We start from the raw sequence: 16,838 nt of genomic DNA, 5'->3' as shown, positions 1-16,838 counted from the left end.
AAGATTCTTTACTGATCTGCCACCCATTCCTACAGATATAAAAAAAATGGCTATACAAAACATTCCTATTAAAAAACCCAGCTCCTTAAAGATTAAATGTTTGAAAACAGAATAGTTTTATTTGGAGTAAAATACAACATACACATGAACAGGGACAGATGAACACGTAGAATGCACTAATAAGAGGCTGACAAATAAATACAAGGCAGAGAGTTACAAGTAGAAGACTTGAGAGAAGTAAGCTGTTTTCTGATGAGGTTACGTTAAGAAAGGAGATGAAAATATCTAAAATAACTCATTTCTCAAAAAAGTTTCTCCATTAATTTTCCTATGAGTTTTCCGATTATCATCTCAATGCTAAGAATACTGGCAAAATCAGAATCTGTCTTCCAGTGCTCAAATTTGTTTCAGATCAATTCAACTTAAAAAGCATTAACTTCAGTTAGTGGTTTTATTTGAAAGGGCCAGCGCTTCAGCTATAAAGCATATTTACCTCACTAGCTCATGAACATCCTCTAGAAAAATGCTAGTGACCACATTTTTCTGAGGTATGACATGTCCAGTGTGAAATAACATTACAGAATCTCCGTGTTTCTTTTTTTTTCTTCCTACTTTTTACTTCCACTGACGCAATTTTTACATATAATGCTACTTCATGACTACACTAACTACACAAAAGTAACAACTGGAGTTTCCACCTCAGAGACATAAAAATCCCTAATACTCACTTTTTTTTTCCTTTTTTTTTTTCTTTTCTTAACAAAAATAAACTCCTTTCTTTGTAGGGAATGTTCTCAGTTCTTCAGTAAGATCCTGTTAGTTATTTCTCAAGAAATGTTGATGGTTAAGGATTAAAAACACAACTGCAGAAACTAATACCTATAAATTGTAGGTTTATAAGGATGTAAGATGGGAGTTTCAGCATGTTATTAGTATTAATAGTTATTTTCATCATTAGAAGCAAAAAATATACCACTCAAAACAAAGATTATTGAAATATAATACCAGTCTACATTTTCTTTCCATGGCAGCTTTTGATACATCAGATGTTTTTTGGTATTTCAGTCCTCTGACTCATATCTGAGGATAAAAAAAAAAAATAGAAAAATAATTAAAACAGAGCAGAAAATACCCTAGAGTTATTTTGCCTCTAAAGAAAAAATGAAACCCAAGTAATTAATTGCACTCAATAGTGCCACATTTCTGTCAAGAATCATTGTGTGACTTAGGGCACAGAGAGATGCATATACTTTTTAGACTATTTTCTCCTTTAAAAACTGGCCAGTTTACCAAATATTAGAATGAAGGAATGACCTACCCAAAAATCCAAACAATTGCCAAAGCATCCGGAACATCTGCCATCTGCATCTCTCTTGTAGCACCCAAGGGCTTATCCACCACATACATGAATATCCTGTATCCTCTGCATATTCTCTCATTACTCTCTACATGGTAGCTGCTCTTGCACAGATCAGTCCTATTCACGTAACATCCACTAAAAGGACTGGCTTCTCAAAAATCAGGGAATAGACCTCCCAAGAAATTCTTTTTAAGGGAAAATTTATAGACTGTTTTAGAGACAGATTCACATTTATACAACAAAACGGGAGCAGAACATGGATCCAGAACAAGGATCCTGTTTAGACAAACAGGACAGATCACTTACTTGGAAAGTCTTCTACGCAGATCCTTTATCTGTTCGTTCTTCTTAGTGAGAATCTCTTTCATGTTGCGATAGGCAGCTGTTTGCTGAAATTTCTTCTCCAGTTCCTACATCATAACAATATCAACATATTATTTACATATTATGAAGACCAAACTAAAATATTAAAAAAACCAACCCTATTGCTTTTCCTTCTCGAGTTTCAGAATAGTAGTTTCTGTAACTTATTCAAATTTAGATTAAGTCAGCTGGTAAATTCAAATGAGATTACTGGGACAGACAGAGAAACACAAACTTTATTTTCTAATGAAATCAGGCTAAAAGTCTTCTGAAGGCTGGGAATAGACTTTTCATTTCAAAATTTCTATGCAGACAAAATAGGCAATATTTAAGTATTCTTCTAATTATAATCATGCAGTCAGTTGTGGTTTTGCTATTTTACTTATAACGTGCTTTTCCACTGAAATAACAAAAATACACAGGCAACAGTGTGACCTGCTAAACTCTGTATCCTGTAGCGTGTGCTTGTTAAATTACTACTAATCAGTTAAAATGTGAGTAAGGATCACATCTTTACATTACAAAGAAATGCTAACCTTTTCAGCTGCAGATAGCTGATCCTGAACCTTAAGCAAGTCATGTTTTGTTGTCACCAAGTCCTCTTCCAAGAATTTTTGGTTTGCAGTAGTATCATTCAAAGTCTTCTCAAACTGGGCTTTCAAAGCTGCCACTTTATTCTCCAGTTCAGTGATATCCTGGTTTGCATTAGCCTTAGAGGGAAGAAATATTTAAAATATGCCAAATGCAAGAGAAGAAATAATTTACATTTCAAGTGCAAAAATCCACACAAAGTAGGTACACCTTAATTTTTAATAAATATGTTCACGTTATTCCTTTAAAGCCTAAATTAGCGTTTTAACTGAAAACAATGTTACCGCAATGGCTGATTTATAACTTTTTTAATAAATGCATTTTAAAGATGTTGGGAATGTCCTCTGCCAAGTTGAGATTTCAAGTTCTTCTTTAGGAATTAGGTGCAGCCACAGGATAAAGCATATTATAAGAAGTTATTTACCATACAGAAACAGTAAATTAACATTTAAGATCTGAAGGTCTACGCTACAATGTATTTTCAAAGCATTTCAAAAGCCCTTAGTGTAGCACCGGTAGGAAAGGTTGGAAGTGTTAAGGCTCATACTCTCAGTCAGGTACGAATATTGCACTGTTCTTAGATGCCTTACACAGCTGCTTGTGAAGCAACTTTCCTGTTTCCTCATGAGAAGAAATAACTCAAAACTCTTCTGGACTTCAGTTCCAGGTAACAAAACATTGTAATCACGTAACTGTTCTATGGATTTTTATTAAAAAATCAAAAACCAAACACATAACCCTCTCAGGTTTGAAAGCTCAATTTCAAACTCAGAAGTATAATGACTCAGGATGAGGCTGAACCAGCAGCACCTTAAAAAGAACAAAAAACTAAAACTAAGGAAGCTCTGTTCCTTCTTCTATGTGGAAGGTAAGATTTGAGAACAGGAACACACTGGATAATACAGAAGTACTGTACAGTACCTGTACAGAAGAAAAGCTTATTTTGAATTTTGAGCAGAGTCCAAGTCTGCAATGCTGAAAAGTACTACATTTTGTGTGTTTCAAATCAGAATAGACAGTTATCGTTTTTCTAAACAATGACATGAGTCAATTTTGCAAAAATTCTAAATCCTCAAGTCAAACTGTTCCAATGGAGCAGTGACTCTCAAATGTGACTCAAACTTTGTGAGGCCATCTATTAACTATAAATTAAAAAAAAAAAATCTGCTGAGTTGGTCCTTAAGAACTGTTGTGGTTTGTCCAAAGAGTTTAAAAACTTCTGCTTTATGAGCAACTGGATTTATATGATTTTACTGACACCTATCCTAAAAAATATGAAGTGAAATCACATAAAATTCCACATTTTCTCCAACAACTAATACTGATAATACTGTAATTGCTTAAATCAAGAAGAACATTTCAGCACTATACCCACTAGCTAGTTGCAACAACATATATATGTCTGTAAATAGAAAATGTAAGAGTTGGAGAAGAAAATGACAGATTATAGAGAGCAAATTAGGACAGGAAAGCTGAAGATAGTCAGCAGCCCTGACACTGAGGCCAACTCATTTTTAACCAGAAAAGCAGGATGAGATTTGGTTCCAATCTTTTAAAACTACAAACAGTATTATCCAGGATTTAATACACCCCTTTAATATTTTAAACCTTTAATAATTTAAGGCTTAACATAACAGAGAAAGAAAATATTTGTCATGACTGGTAAATCAAGTTCCCTATTAACTAATATTATTGAATACAGATTTTCAAAGTTACTAAGTAGACTTATAACATATTAAGAGAGCCAAGTACATACCATAAACCATTTAGAAAGCAAAATAAAAAGAAATCGGAATTAAAATATGAAACATAAAATAGAAATGTTTTATGATACTGAACCTCACTTCGAATCTGTAAATACTGTAGGAATTTTAAAGTAAATTTCTCAAAATAATGGGATTAAAGTGTAATAATTTTGTTTCAAGTCTGAACAGAAATGTTTTAAATTTAAGAAACAATCAAACATGAACAAACTTGAAAGAATTCTAATTATTGACAAAATAAAGGCACAAACTTGAAAAAATACTAAGGTGACCTGAACAGACTTATCTGTTTCAACATGACTTCAAGGATTCTTATATTTTATTTCTGCAGCAGCAACTTGCCATGTTTGAATCGTCATTTATAAAAAAGATTAAGAACCTCAAGAAGTAAAAATAAACAAGGAACCATTTTAACAGTATGCTGATATGTGTAGAACCACATAAAATCATACAAGCAGCACGTTTGCTTGTCCATGTCGACATTAAGTGTGACAAATGCTTGAAAAAATTAGTGTTGCTGTAAAACCAGGTTAGACATCCTTCTTTCAGCAGTAAATATCAAGAAATAAACTTCTGTCTGTTAATACAAATATCATCCCTGAGAATATGAATTCTGGAATACTACTTCCTGACAGTACGTGGAATAACACTTTCTAACAATAATTTATCATGGTCTATGTGACACAAAATACATGTCATAACATCAACTAATATTATGGATTATCTGCTGACTGAAAGACCAGCAGGAACAGACAATGTCAGCAGGAACATAACAAAACTAACTTGAATTTTTGCATTTGCCAGAAAAGAAACACACCATATAGAGCAACATTTTGGATGTATTGGCAACAGCTGTGTTAAACAGGGGGGGATATCTTAACTGTATTTACCTTCTGATCTCCTTGGATCATCTGTAAATCCCTCAGTGACTTCTCTAGCTTGGACTTCTCATCGAGGGCAGCTGTAGCCTGCAATGCATTGAAAATTCAAAACCTCCATAACATAAGGTTGATAACCACGGGATTCTTACTCAGATATTTTTAAATATGTTAACAGCATTAAGTATCCAAGCTTACAGGGAATTTACCTGTGTTTCTATGGTCTTGAGTCTGGTCTTCAGTTTTTCATTTTCTTCTTGGAGACGAGCAACTGTCTTTGGGTTAACGAACAAGAAAACGTTTGTGAACACTCTTGTGCTATTTTGAATTTTCCAAATATTTCAGGAAAGCACCTCATAACTTAGGAAAGCAAACAAGATCTTATAATCACTTATAAAAATGGCCTCCATAAGAAATCAGTAATTCATTGATTTATTGTGTTTTCTGCCTCAGTCAGCAAGCAATTTAAGTCTCCAATTCTAGTGTAATGTATGGGACCATTCACTCAAATTTGGTACATGCTTTACTGAATTGAGATTATTGAGATCAGCACCTTCTTAGTATCAAGATCCATGACTAAACATCGTACATTCAGAGATCCAAATTTCATTGCTGGTCATCATTTGTATTTTCAATCAACAAAGAATCTATTCCTAGTTCCTGTTCGAAGCAGACAAATACCAGGTTACTGCATATCATGTTCTCTGTCGCAGGAAAAAAACATGTTTTATCAGCCTAAATTTACCACATGAACTTTGAATTATTTTGGGAAAAAAAAAGACATCAGATGTAAATATTCAACAAAACCAGTTATGAAACAGATTTTGAAATTATTTTTGATAGAGAACTACACTGATCTATAACCAAAAGAGAAGTCTGAATTCTTGAATGCTTTAATTATTGTAATGAGTAAAAACAATTTGATTCAGAGGCTGTATTTGACAAATTATTTTGGTAGTGCAGGCCAGAAGACAGAAAACACAGCTCCTTGCTAATTATCTTGACTGCCCATAACTTAAAAGTGTACTGTAAGACAGTGTGGCATTTCAGAAAACTTCAGTTGAACTAAGTACCATTCATAACATTAACTACTAAAAAGTGTTTCCTAATTCTGAAAATGTCTAGAAAGTGAGAAATCAGACATTTTCAAAACCAGTAAATTCAAAATTCTCTAAGTGCCTATTTCTTCAGGATGAATTTAGCCAACTTATAAAAAAAAAAAAAAGATTGGATGCACTAAGATTGACTGCAAGGGACACAGAAAATGTTCAATAACCTAATCATTTCAGACCAGCTACATATTTTAATTTACTTCCTTGTTGAAAACCCAGCTAGCTGCATGGAACTAATTTACTAATTTACTCCATGAAATGAAAAAAAAAAAACAAAACAATTTCAAAGGCCAAAATGTCTTTGCAAAGGAAGGATCAATATTGCAATACATATTAGAGACCGTAACTACACATTAGATGTCAGATGCTTTACAACATTTATTAATTCATTAGCATTTTCCTTTACATTCTGGGATATATTACCATGATGTCTATATAGTGACAGACACATTATAGAAATATTACTGTACAGCTATTCAGTTGCATAAACAGAATGGTCATTGACCACAACTGCATGAACAGACAAGTTCTTACCTTGTTTAGCAGCTCTGTCCCACCTTCATTTAATGGAGCCAGTTTTGGTTTAACGGGATCTGCAGTGGGCTAAAGAAATAATAAAGGTGAAAAAATTAAGTTATTCAGATTCTCTGGGAGGGAGAAAGGTATACTCCTGTAGTCTGTAAAATAATTATTAACAGTCAATTCGACTTTCTTTTGAAAAATAAATTAATGACCTTTCATTTCATTTTTTACTGGTTCCTTGCCGCCTAAGTTATATACTTCACTTTGAGCTGAAGTTAAACAAAAATACTGAACAGAGATATAGAAGGATTATAAACTTGATTTTACAGAAGACTAACAATGCTGCAGTAACCAAAAAACAAAGGAATATGGAAAACAGAAAAAATATTTGAGTGACTATAACAGTAAAAAATATTTACAACGCTACAAATTCTCTCCTTTTAAGTATCAAAAATAATATACATTAACTAAATACACCTTTACACTACGAACCAAGTAAGATGCAGCCATAATCATGCAAGATAAGCTAAAGTGATATCTGTACTTTGCAATCTTTTCAACTGTGACTCCGTAGTGGGACATGCAAACATCCCAGTCTCACCCCAGTTGCCAGGGGAAGGGAACTCAGGACTAGATACAACACATCCCTGGTCTGCCTGACCCTGGGCTGAGGTATATGAGACATGCCCTGGACATGCAGAACCTCACTCTGGAAACAGCCAAGGCAATTCACAGTGAGCCTTGGTGCCAAACTGCAAATGTGACTTTTTGGAGACTTTCAAAGACCGTTTTGAACAAAAGGGTGGTGTTTTGGCTTTGATTTTCTCTCTTATGCACCGAGTCAGTACTAGGTATTCTAAACATCTGTTGCAACTCCACATGACATTTGATTAGTATTTGATTAAAATAAAACTCTACCTTTTTGTTCGAAGATGTAAATTCTGACTTTTCAAACTCAGCAACCTGTTCCAATAATTCTCTTGAAAAGAAAAATAAAGAGGCATTCATTTACTAAAGAAAAATAAAGGAAGGCATTCATTTACTAACAGCCATGCTATATAACACATTTTACCAGGCTATGATGCTATGCTTTTTATTGCATGTAAGATTCTTGTTAGAAGTACAAAATGAAGTCCTAAGCAAATACCATAAACACAACAGATCATGTCATGCAGTGGTATGGTATATGCATTAGAACTGTAAAATTCTTGATTCATCCTTGATTAAAATATAATCTAACCAGACAAAAGGTTTTTTTATTCAAATCCAATCACCTGCCCTTAATTCAAGTAAGAATATTACCATTAAAAACATCTTGCTGACAAGCTGAAATTATTTTTGTATCTTGCTACTTTACAGATGGAAACCTTGAAACTAGCCCCTCATTGATACAACAGTAAACAAACAGGTTTCAATGGTTAGGAAAAGAATGCAAATAGTCAACACTTTGAAGCTTTCTTATTATTGAAAGGCACTCTGTACAGTCCAGTAGATGTTACCGATTCTCCAAGTCAGAGACGTCTGTCTGTAACTTAAGGTACCATTTCTCAGCCTGCGAAAAGAGCTGCCGCAGAAGTAAAACGTTGGTGTAAGTTGTATTTATGAGCTCTGACTCCACTTCACTGTGTACAACACTCTGCAGTCCATCCAGCATGTCTATCACCTCATCAACTGTGAAGGTCTCTTCAACAAGTCTAAACAGAGGAGTTAAGACGAGTCATGTATAATAAAGGTAACAACTTCCCGTATTTATGAGATCTCACTACACAGGTACCACTCATATAATGCCAGACCCTTCTAAAAACATTCACTATCAGTAGTTACTAAGATGACCACAGGACTACTAATTGGTTGTTGTGCTTGAATCTTCTCTTTAAATTATCACAATCCAAACATTATTTCAGCTAGCCTTGTGTCAAATTTAGACATCGGAAGCAAGATATAAAGCAACGTCATGCTGTCAATATCTATGTTAATTCCTAAGGATTTAAACAACTTAGTTTTAAAAGCACTTGGCTTGTAACTTTCAGAAAATTACTGGTTCTTTCCCTGTAAGAACATACAAACCTAAACAGAGAAATGCTGCCCCATAAAGTGTTCAAACCCACCACTGCTGCTAGCATATTTGGTTTGTTCTTGCTCAGAACCACCCCACGCAGTACCTGCTGTCCTTAAGGTCCTGAAAACAAGAATCCACTGTTTTGAGACAGAGGCCACGCTTGAAGCGGGCGAAGCGCATGTAGCTGATCACTTCATGCTGGTGGTGCTCGTTAAGGCCCAGCTCTGCCTGCAGGTGAGGATAAAAGCACAAAGACAAACATACACTAAGCAAAAAGGAGCGCAAGTATTGTGAACACTTGCCTTCTGACTAGTTTCTGTGGTTGCTTTCACAGGGTTATCAAGTTAACTAGAATGTGGAAAAACAACCATGTTTTCATATCTGTAGTCCCCATACACCTCACACAAGTGCTGTCCCTTTAAAACCACCAGTACTTGGAAGCAAGAGCTCAAGTGAATAGTAGCCTCAGAAAAGTCACACAAAATCTAAAACAGAGGCAATCAGAGGACCAGAACCAGAAGGCCCGTAGAGGAAGCTCTTGGATATATTTGTCTTTGTACTACATGTACATATGTATAATGTAGCTGAATGATGTATCTTTTACAAATGTGCTAACAAAAAAACCAAAAGCAAAACCACAGGAAAGTATGCTATGCTTCTTTGCTAGTTTATTTGTAGAATCTTGAAACTTCTCATATAATTACAGAATCATAGAATGGTTTCCCTTGGGAAGGGACCCTAAGGATCATCTAGTTCCAAATCCCCCTGTCATGGGCAGAGACACCTTCCTCTAGACCAGGTTGCTCAGAGCCCCATCCAGTCTGGCCTCAGGGATGGGGCATCCACACCTTCTCTGCCAACTTTCTCAGCCTGTCTTTGTAGGGGATGTGCTCCAGTCTTCTTGTCAACTTTGTGGCCCTCCTCTGGACTTGCTGCAACAGTTCCATGTCCTGCTTATGCTGGGGTCACCAGAACTATGCACAGTACTCTGGGTGGGGTCTCACAGCAGCAGAGTAGAGAGGGGAACGACTTCCCTTCACCTGCTGATTGTGTTCCTTTTTACATAGAAATCTTAAGGGACAATCTGCATTTGTTTCTCCACAGCCTACTGCCCAGAAACAAATACCCCCAGGGCAAATTAAGAAGGAAGCAATTTCAGATGTGGCTGACTAGCCCTTCTACTCATGCCTCTATTTCAAAGGAATGACTGTTGGCATGGCCAATTACATTTGAATAACCATTGTTCGTGCAGGTAACACAAGCCACAGGGAGGTACAAGGGGGCACGAATGGGAGTTTATCCCCGCATTCCCTGGAGAGCTGATGCAACCAAAGGTGAGTCCGTTTCATTTACTCCGATGTATTTGGTCAGTATGGCTGGTGCTCGGGAGGAAGAATCAAGCAAGTCACACAAAACAGTAAACCTGACCACCTTGTTCTCAGAAATCCACCTGTGCAGATGAGCTCCAGTGACAAAGCAGTACTGGGATTCCTGGATGGACAATTAAAATAATCTGAGCACAGATCTCGACTGCCCGGGAATTAAAGGAGGCCGAGGAGGCAGCAACAGCAGTAAATAGAACCAGCTCTCACTGTGTGACTGCAAGCCCGATGTTGCCCAAAAAGTCCCCATATCTGGCAACTAAGGGATCATATGGAAAGCTCAGTTAATGTTCTCTTTGCTGTTGCTGTTTTGGGTTTTTTTTTTTTTAGGTGAAGAGCTTCTATTCATCACAGACAGAAAGGAGATTAAACTAGTAAACAGACACATAAGCACAGGCCACTCGTGATCTCCAAGTCAGCCAGGCCGATACGCAGTTAAGCCACCGGGGCACCGCATCATCCCGCAAAAACCCCCAGCGCCAGGAGCCTCCGCAGGGATGTCACGGATGCCCAGGGCGGCAGGCGACGGCCGCAGCCCCCTAGAGCGGCTCCCGCACGAGGCGGTGCCGCCCGCACTGCCGCGGGCGGGGACAGCTGGATGAGCCGGGAGTGCCGGGGGCGGCGGCAGCTCCGTCCCGTACTCACCATGGTGGCGGCTCCGCCGGCGCTCGGACGGCCCCGGCTCGGCCGTTGCCATGGAGACCGAAAGCCTCGCGAGCGCCCTCGGCGCGCCCCGATTGGCGGTGGCGCGCCCACGTGACCCGCGCGGCGTGGAGGCGGCGCGCGCACGCTTCCCGGGAAATAAAGGAGGTGGGATGTTTTCCGTTTGAGTTTGGGATGTGCTCGGCTCGCGGTGGGCATTATTCCACGTTTATTTACACCACCTAAGATTTTTTTTTTTCCCCCAAAGGCTTCTTTGCTAAACACGGATTTTTGCAAAGCCGTAGCGTGGAATTAATCCCGCTAAAGTCGGCAGGACAGCGCAGAATGACTTGGGTTTTAAGGGATCTTAAAGATCATCTAGTCCCAAGCGCCCCCTGGGCAGGGACACCTTCCAGTAGATCCGGTTACTCAAAGCCCCATCGAGTCTACCATTGAACATTTCCAGGGACGGTGTCAGCGAGTGTCACAAAGAATAAAACTCTCTAACACTGACTTTAAACTCCTGACTCCTCTCGTTTTAAGTTCTTTAACCCGACAGCCATGGTGTCAACTACTGTTTTCCACGTTGTTTTCTAATCAACAGCACTATTTTGTTTGCTTCCTATGTGGAGCCATGGAGTGGACTATCAGGTATCCAGCACAGGTTACTGGAGCACAGGGCTCGCAGCAAACAAGGGAACACGCTAAACAGACAGTCTTGGCACACCTCAAGGACTCCTATGAAGTTTGCTCTGTACATAAGGAAAAACATTAGGGCTTTTGGGTTTGGTGTAGGGGGGTTTATTTGTGGGCTTTTTGTTTCTCTTTATCTGCTACCTCATATCTCACCTGCTTGGAGCAACAAAATCCAAACTACTGCATCATTTATTTTACTAATTTATTTTCATGTTCTTCCAGTTCTGTTCTTTTTTACCACTTGCCTTGCTTTGCTGCACTCAGAGACAGAATAGAAAACTCCATTCAGCAACATGGGCTAGCATAGGACAGCCCTGATTCACTCACAGATGAGTTGCAGGTAAATGACTAACAGACCAAGAAGCAGCAAGCTGGAAAAAGGCAGTCTGGAACATCCACAGTCAGGAGGGCTGCTGTACCTGGGCAGCTGTTTCATCCAGGCACTTTCTGGAGCAGAGTGGCCCCAAGGGAAAACTGCCCTTCTTCCACAATTAAAGAGGAAAAAATGAGATCCATTTTCACACCGTTAGAATGCAATTTGCATTACTCAACATTATATTTGTCTTACTGACTACAGTCTGCAGTGCATTTTCATTAACTAATGGCCCTAAAAGCAGCAGTGACTAATTTAGGATTAACAGGAGATTTTGAGTAGGCAGCTGTATTAGTGGCAAATCTAACCTAATTTCTTTGTACTTCAGGAGCAACTTTGTACAATCAGGAGCAACTGACACGGCTTCCATCCAAATCGAGCAGTCTGGATCAGCTCTTGAGACAGACAGGCCTGACTCCTTCCAAATCTGTCCTCAGCAAACACCACAAGTCACAGGTGCAGCCTGCATTCAACACAGGAGACTCAGGACATATTTGCAGGACGCCCTGGACCATGTGACTCTCAAGGGAATGGCATCCAAGTCTGGCCTCAGAATTGAAAACGACATCCATGTGGCAACCAGGGGACCGTAGAAAAACAGGCCATATGCACAAAAGGTTGTTCACGAGCATAAGCAGCATTACAGTTGTTGAAGGTGACCTGAAAGACACAGAAGGAGCTGTGCTATGCCTTGTTAGCTTGCACCTCTCTGTCCCACGCTCCATCCCACAGTACATGCTGGCAGCAGCACTCCCTCAGTTTCCTTAGCAAGCTGTGCAGGAAGAGGAGTAATGGAGTATTTGTATGGGAAGAACTCAAGATCCCAGACCAATGTTTCCGTCATCCAAATTTAAGCCTCTTCGAAGCTGCAGGAGAAGATACATTGCATTTGTGTCTGCAAACCTCCCTAACAATCTAACCTTCACTTTTTTGCCTGCATCCTTGAGAGTTCCGTCAATCTCAAGAGAATGGCACCATCGTCCCCACTGAATCAAATGCATTAGTTCCTTGGGGAAGCCTGTTTGGATCCCTGCCTACTGTCACGGTGCACTAATGCAACTAAATGCACAAGTCAAGTAACATTTGGTCCTATCAACTTAATGTTAAAAACAAAAATAGTTAAATTTTAACTTTCTAGGGGAGTACAGCATCCACAAGGCTTTCAAAGAGCACTAAAACTACACTCCAAATGAAACAAAGAAGGATAAGAGGGAAATTCAACAAAACCTGTGATGCAAGAAGAGACCCATCTTCTAACTAAGGACCTTGAAACAGTTGATCATATCCCAGCTGGTGAGAGGTTCACAAAAAAATGAATTTCAGCCTGTGATCGGTGTGAATAACTCAAAGGACCACTTGTCCACATGCTGCAAGAGCGAGGAGAAAAGGCAGTCACTCGAGTATCCTTGCAGACTGCACTGCTGCCAGTACATGGCAACTTTCTGAGGCACCACACTGGAATGCTACAGGAACATGCTCCCTTCACTGAGAACACCTCAGTGTCGCTGGTGTGCGGTTCATTTCTGCGTGATGGCTGAGCATATTTCACATAATCTGAAATTTTTGTCTTTGTAAAATGTTTTCCCATTTTTAATATTGTGTGAGGTTCATTAAATTTATGTCCAATCAATTGTTTTGTAGTCTTTTCTCTTTTGTATTTCTTTTACAGGAGTTTCCAAGCGAGAGATCATAATCCCAACCCCTGTTATGAACCTTACTGCATACAAAGCAGTTTTTCTAAAATTTCGGATAAGAGCTTAAAAAAAAAAAAAATCTACTACAAACACCAAGCGAGATTACCATCCAGAAGAAATTGCTTTTCAAACCTCAAATCCATGCCAGGGTTTCATTTATGCTTTTCTTCAACAGAAATCCAAGGACATGCTTGTCTCCACAAATTCACAGTCTTGTTCTTTAGAAAGCCAGTCTATACCTAACAAATAGAGAAGAGCTGTCAGCTACCATGGGCACTGCTTACCTCTGGTCTTACTTCCAGACATCCATCTCTACAAGTCTCATTGCACATAAGCCGAGCTGAGAATTTTTCATTACTATTATGCATTGAAGAATCACTAACAAATTATGATTACTACTGTAATGATACCACAGGTGGTACCTCTTAAGCAAACTATTACCTATAAGTAACAGAAGACCGTAGGGCTGAGTTTTCATTGCTATTTGTTAGCTAGGCACAGAGAAAGAAAATTCCTTTAGGAAAACTCTGAGACTTTTTCTCTCATTTCCTTTCTTTCTCATAAATACACACAGTGTGAGCTGGGAAAACAACACAGATGATGTCCATTAATTAGTTTTCCTAGACCAGACTCATGATGTCAGATCAACATTTTTATTTCTTTAGCAGGAAAGAGAATTTCAAGAAAAGAAAAAATTCTAATAATCTACTCAGAGAAGCCGTTATCCAGTAGTATCACTGAGATGCCTCTGTAATGCATAATCCATATCAGTAACAGTGATGCCAGACTGCACTTTCCTGAATGAACATAGAACGAACCATAAACACTCCTATGCATCTTTTTGGGGATATCTCATTACTGCAGGAGATAATGGCCAATATTGCATACATTTTTCTTTTTTTGATGTTATACTAAACAGTCAGTTACAGGCTAAAACTAGGAAGAAATCATTCCCTCGCTAGGATTGTTCCTTGTAGCTTATCCTGTGTTCCCTGCAGTATAGTTTTTCTATAACAGCACTTCTGTTGGATCTGTGAAACAATATGTAATTACATGCTTTATTGTTACAATTCGAGCCTCTGGGTACTGTGTTAGTGATGAGATTTTCTTTAAGCGCTATTCTTTTATAGTTCTTTCAAAAAGATTATCTTCCTCCAATTTTCACAGAGAATCTTAATTATTAAGAATAGAGCCTCTACGAAATGCTGTTGATTCAAGCAGTCACAATTGAATCATAACAAAGATTAAACAGGGAGCATGGTCTGAGTGCCATCACATACACATTTTTAATTTAATTTTTTTCTCTTACACTAAATTTGCCTGTGCTCTTGGACAATTCTTTGAACTGTCTTCTTTCTAGGGTATCCTAAGACACGTTTATAGATTCATAGCATCATAAAGGTTGTAAGACACCTTTGAGATGATCCAGTCCAACCGTCCACCCCAGCACCGCCACTGTAACCCCTAAAACACTAAACCACTTCTCCAGTGCCGGATCCAGACACCTCGCAAACACCTCCAGGGGTGGTGACTCCACCACCTCCTTGGGCAACGTGTTCCAATACCTGACCAACCCCAAACAGTGAAAATTCTCTTTTCTGTCATCTAATCTGAATCTCCCCTGTCTTGGCTTAGGGCCATTTCCTCTCGTCCTCTCACAGCAGAAGAGACCGGCCCCCACCTCACCACAACCTCCTCTCGGGTAGCTGCGGAGAGCGATGAGGTCCCCCCGAGCCTCCTCTTCTCGGAGGATTAGCAGCAAAACAGTGCTAAGGGAAGAAGCCTTGATTTTTTTTTTTTTTTTTTCATTTTTAACCTTCAGCAACCAACCTGACTAAACTGTAGTGGAACAACCCCAGACTGCGCTTTGTGCTGCCATTAACCTGCACGGCCTATAGGTTGGACTCGCCGATCCCGGAGGTCTTTTCCGACCTAACCAACTCAGCGATTCCGTGACCCCACGCTGGCAGAGCGGTGAGGGGCGGGCGGAGGGCGGTGCCGCCCGCCATTCCCGCCCTGCCGGGGCCGGGCGGTGCGGAAGCGCAGGCGGCCGGGGCTGCGTCCCTGCCGGACCCCGGGAGGCGGAGCGACAGCCCGGGCACGGCGGCATCTTCTGGCGCGGCCATCGCCGTGCTGCTCCATGGAGAAGCGGGGCCCGGTGCTGCACATCGTGGTGGTGGGCTTCCACCACAAGAAGGGCTGCCAGGTGAGTGAGGGGGCGCCTGGACTCCCGCCTCTCCCCCGCGCTCCTTCCTCCCGGCCCTCCCCCGCGCCGAGCGGCGCCTGCCCGGCTGCTGGAGCCCCTGCGGGAGGGGCGCGTCTGGCGGGGCCGGGGGGCTTCGCTGCAGCTCAGGGGGCGGTACAGGAGGGGCTTGGACTCCAGCGGGGGCTCCCCTCGGCCGGGCTGGTGCTGCCTGGCTGGGCCCGCCCCGGGCAGTTCGTGGTTACGGAGCTGCGTCCGTGCCCGCCCCCGCCCCGCCTCGGCGCTCCCGCCGGGAGCGAGAGCCCTCCCCGCCGGCCCCCCTGTTCTCCTGTGACTGCGGGAAGCGTGCTTAACGCACTCGGGCAGTTCTGAGACAGCAAGCAAACAAACAAATGGTGTTTCAGACTACCTTCCTGTCTTCTGCCGGCTCAGCCGGGCAGCGCCGCGCTGAGCGCCCACAGATACGTCTTGTATGAATCAGCCCCCAGGATGCAAGTCCACCCTGGGTTTAAGTTTTCTTTGCTTTTCTCATCCCCTCTTTCATAAATGCTTGACTGCTTCGTGTGGCCTGTAAGGTAGAAGGATTTTATGTTATGTATTTCACAGGTATTTTATGCTCTTATTTTGTTTCCCTTAACCCTTGAAGCAGGAGATGCAGTTGCCCATCTGGCCTGCACATGCAATTGCTTTGTTGTGACAAGAGCAGATGGATATAATGTTGGATTTCCAGTGAGTGTTTTTCCATGGAGCATTCTTAATCTTAGTTTTTAACAAAATTGCCAGAACACTAATGAATGTGATGGTTATTGTTATACAAGAGTTGATCTGATACAAACGCATTCCATACAAGGTAGCTGAGAATTAAATTAATGCTTCAGTAAACAAAACAAGTGAAGCATGGAAAACGTGTAACAATTCCTCATGCCAGCAGAGGCTGGAGTGCAGTAACTCATAGGATATGTTCTTCAATCCCTGTTTCTAAAAGATGTGCATGGTTTTGTAATGCATCCCTTCTCCTCAGGGTGTCTGGGGGCTGCTCACATATGGATGTTCACAGGATCAGTTCCTGTGAAGTAATTAGATCATCAAGTACGCAAGGTCTGTGATATTTATCAGACTTCCCTGTCAAAGACTGTTAGCGGATGAGCGTTCACTGAGTGTCTGTAGGAGGAAGAGAATGTTTTTACCCTCAACTTTTTG

At 40.4% G+C, this 16,838-nt stretch overlaps 2 protein-coding genes across 3 annotated transcripts in view; one reads left to right on the top strand and one right to left on the bottom strand.

Annotated features, from left to right (window-relative positions):
- Positions 1-92: 92 nt before the first annotated feature.
- On the bottom strand, positions 93-10,742 carry LZTFL1 (leucine zipper transcription factor like 1). Of its 2 annotated transcripts, none has more exons than XM_050314652.1 (10): positions 10,676-10,742; positions 8,752-8,876; positions 8,089-8,283; positions 7,508-7,568; positions 6,602-6,670; positions 5,165-5,230; positions 4,968-5,045; positions 2,260-2,433; positions 1,667-1,770; positions 93-1,080 (listed from the first exon to the last, which is right to left on the bottom strand). In XM_050314652.1, exons 1-10 carry the CDS (start codon positions 10,676-10,678, stop codon positions 1,062-1,064), a joined length of 894 nt encoding a protein of 297 aa, XP_050170609.1. In that variant the 5' UTR covers positions 10,679-10,742; the 3' UTR covers positions 93-1,061. The 2 variants fall into 2 exon arrangements, with proteins under 2 accessions (XP_050170609.1, XP_050170615.1); XM_050314658.1 differs by having other exon boundaries at positions 2,260-2,418.
- Positions 10,743-15,479: 4,737 nt separating this feature from the next.
- AVL9 (AVL9 cell migration associated) overlaps positions 15,480-16,838 on the top strand; it is a 46,587-nt gene continuing 45,228 nt past the window's right edge. Inside the window, exon 1 of the mRNA XM_050306419.1 lies at positions 15,480-15,641. Coding sequence (XP_050162376.1) covers positions 15,576-15,641 — 66 coding nt within the window. The 5' untranslated portion in view covers positions 15,480-15,575. The remainder of the gene's footprint in view (positions 15,642-16,838) is intronic.

This window comes from Myiozetetes cayanensis, unplaced genomic scaffold (assembly GCF_022539395.1).
Source record: "Myiozetetes cayanensis isolate MyiCay16 unplaced genomic scaffold, myiCay2020 scf1, whole genome shotgun sequence".
NCBI classification, from domain to species: domain Eukaryota; kingdom Metazoa; phylum Chordata; class Aves; order Passeriformes; family Tyrannidae; genus Myiozetetes; species Myiozetetes cayanensis.
Note: the sequence above shows the minus strand (reverse complement) of the source record. Positions and strands in the feature narration are given on the sequence as shown.

What these genes read in the sequence shown, in the direction of transcription:
- LZTFL1 (XM_050314652.1), bottom strand. An exon ending in CAGGACCTTAAGGACAGCAG is followed by an intron (nt 8,284 to 8,751) that starts GTACTGCGTGGG and finishes TCCTCTGTTTAG; the next exon opens with ACTTGTTGAAGAGACCTTCA. An exon ending in TTACATCTTCGAACAAAAAG is followed by an intron (nt 6,671 to 7,507) that starts GTAGAGTTTTAT and finishes TTATTTCTTTAG; the next exon opens with CCCACTGCAGATCCCGTTAA.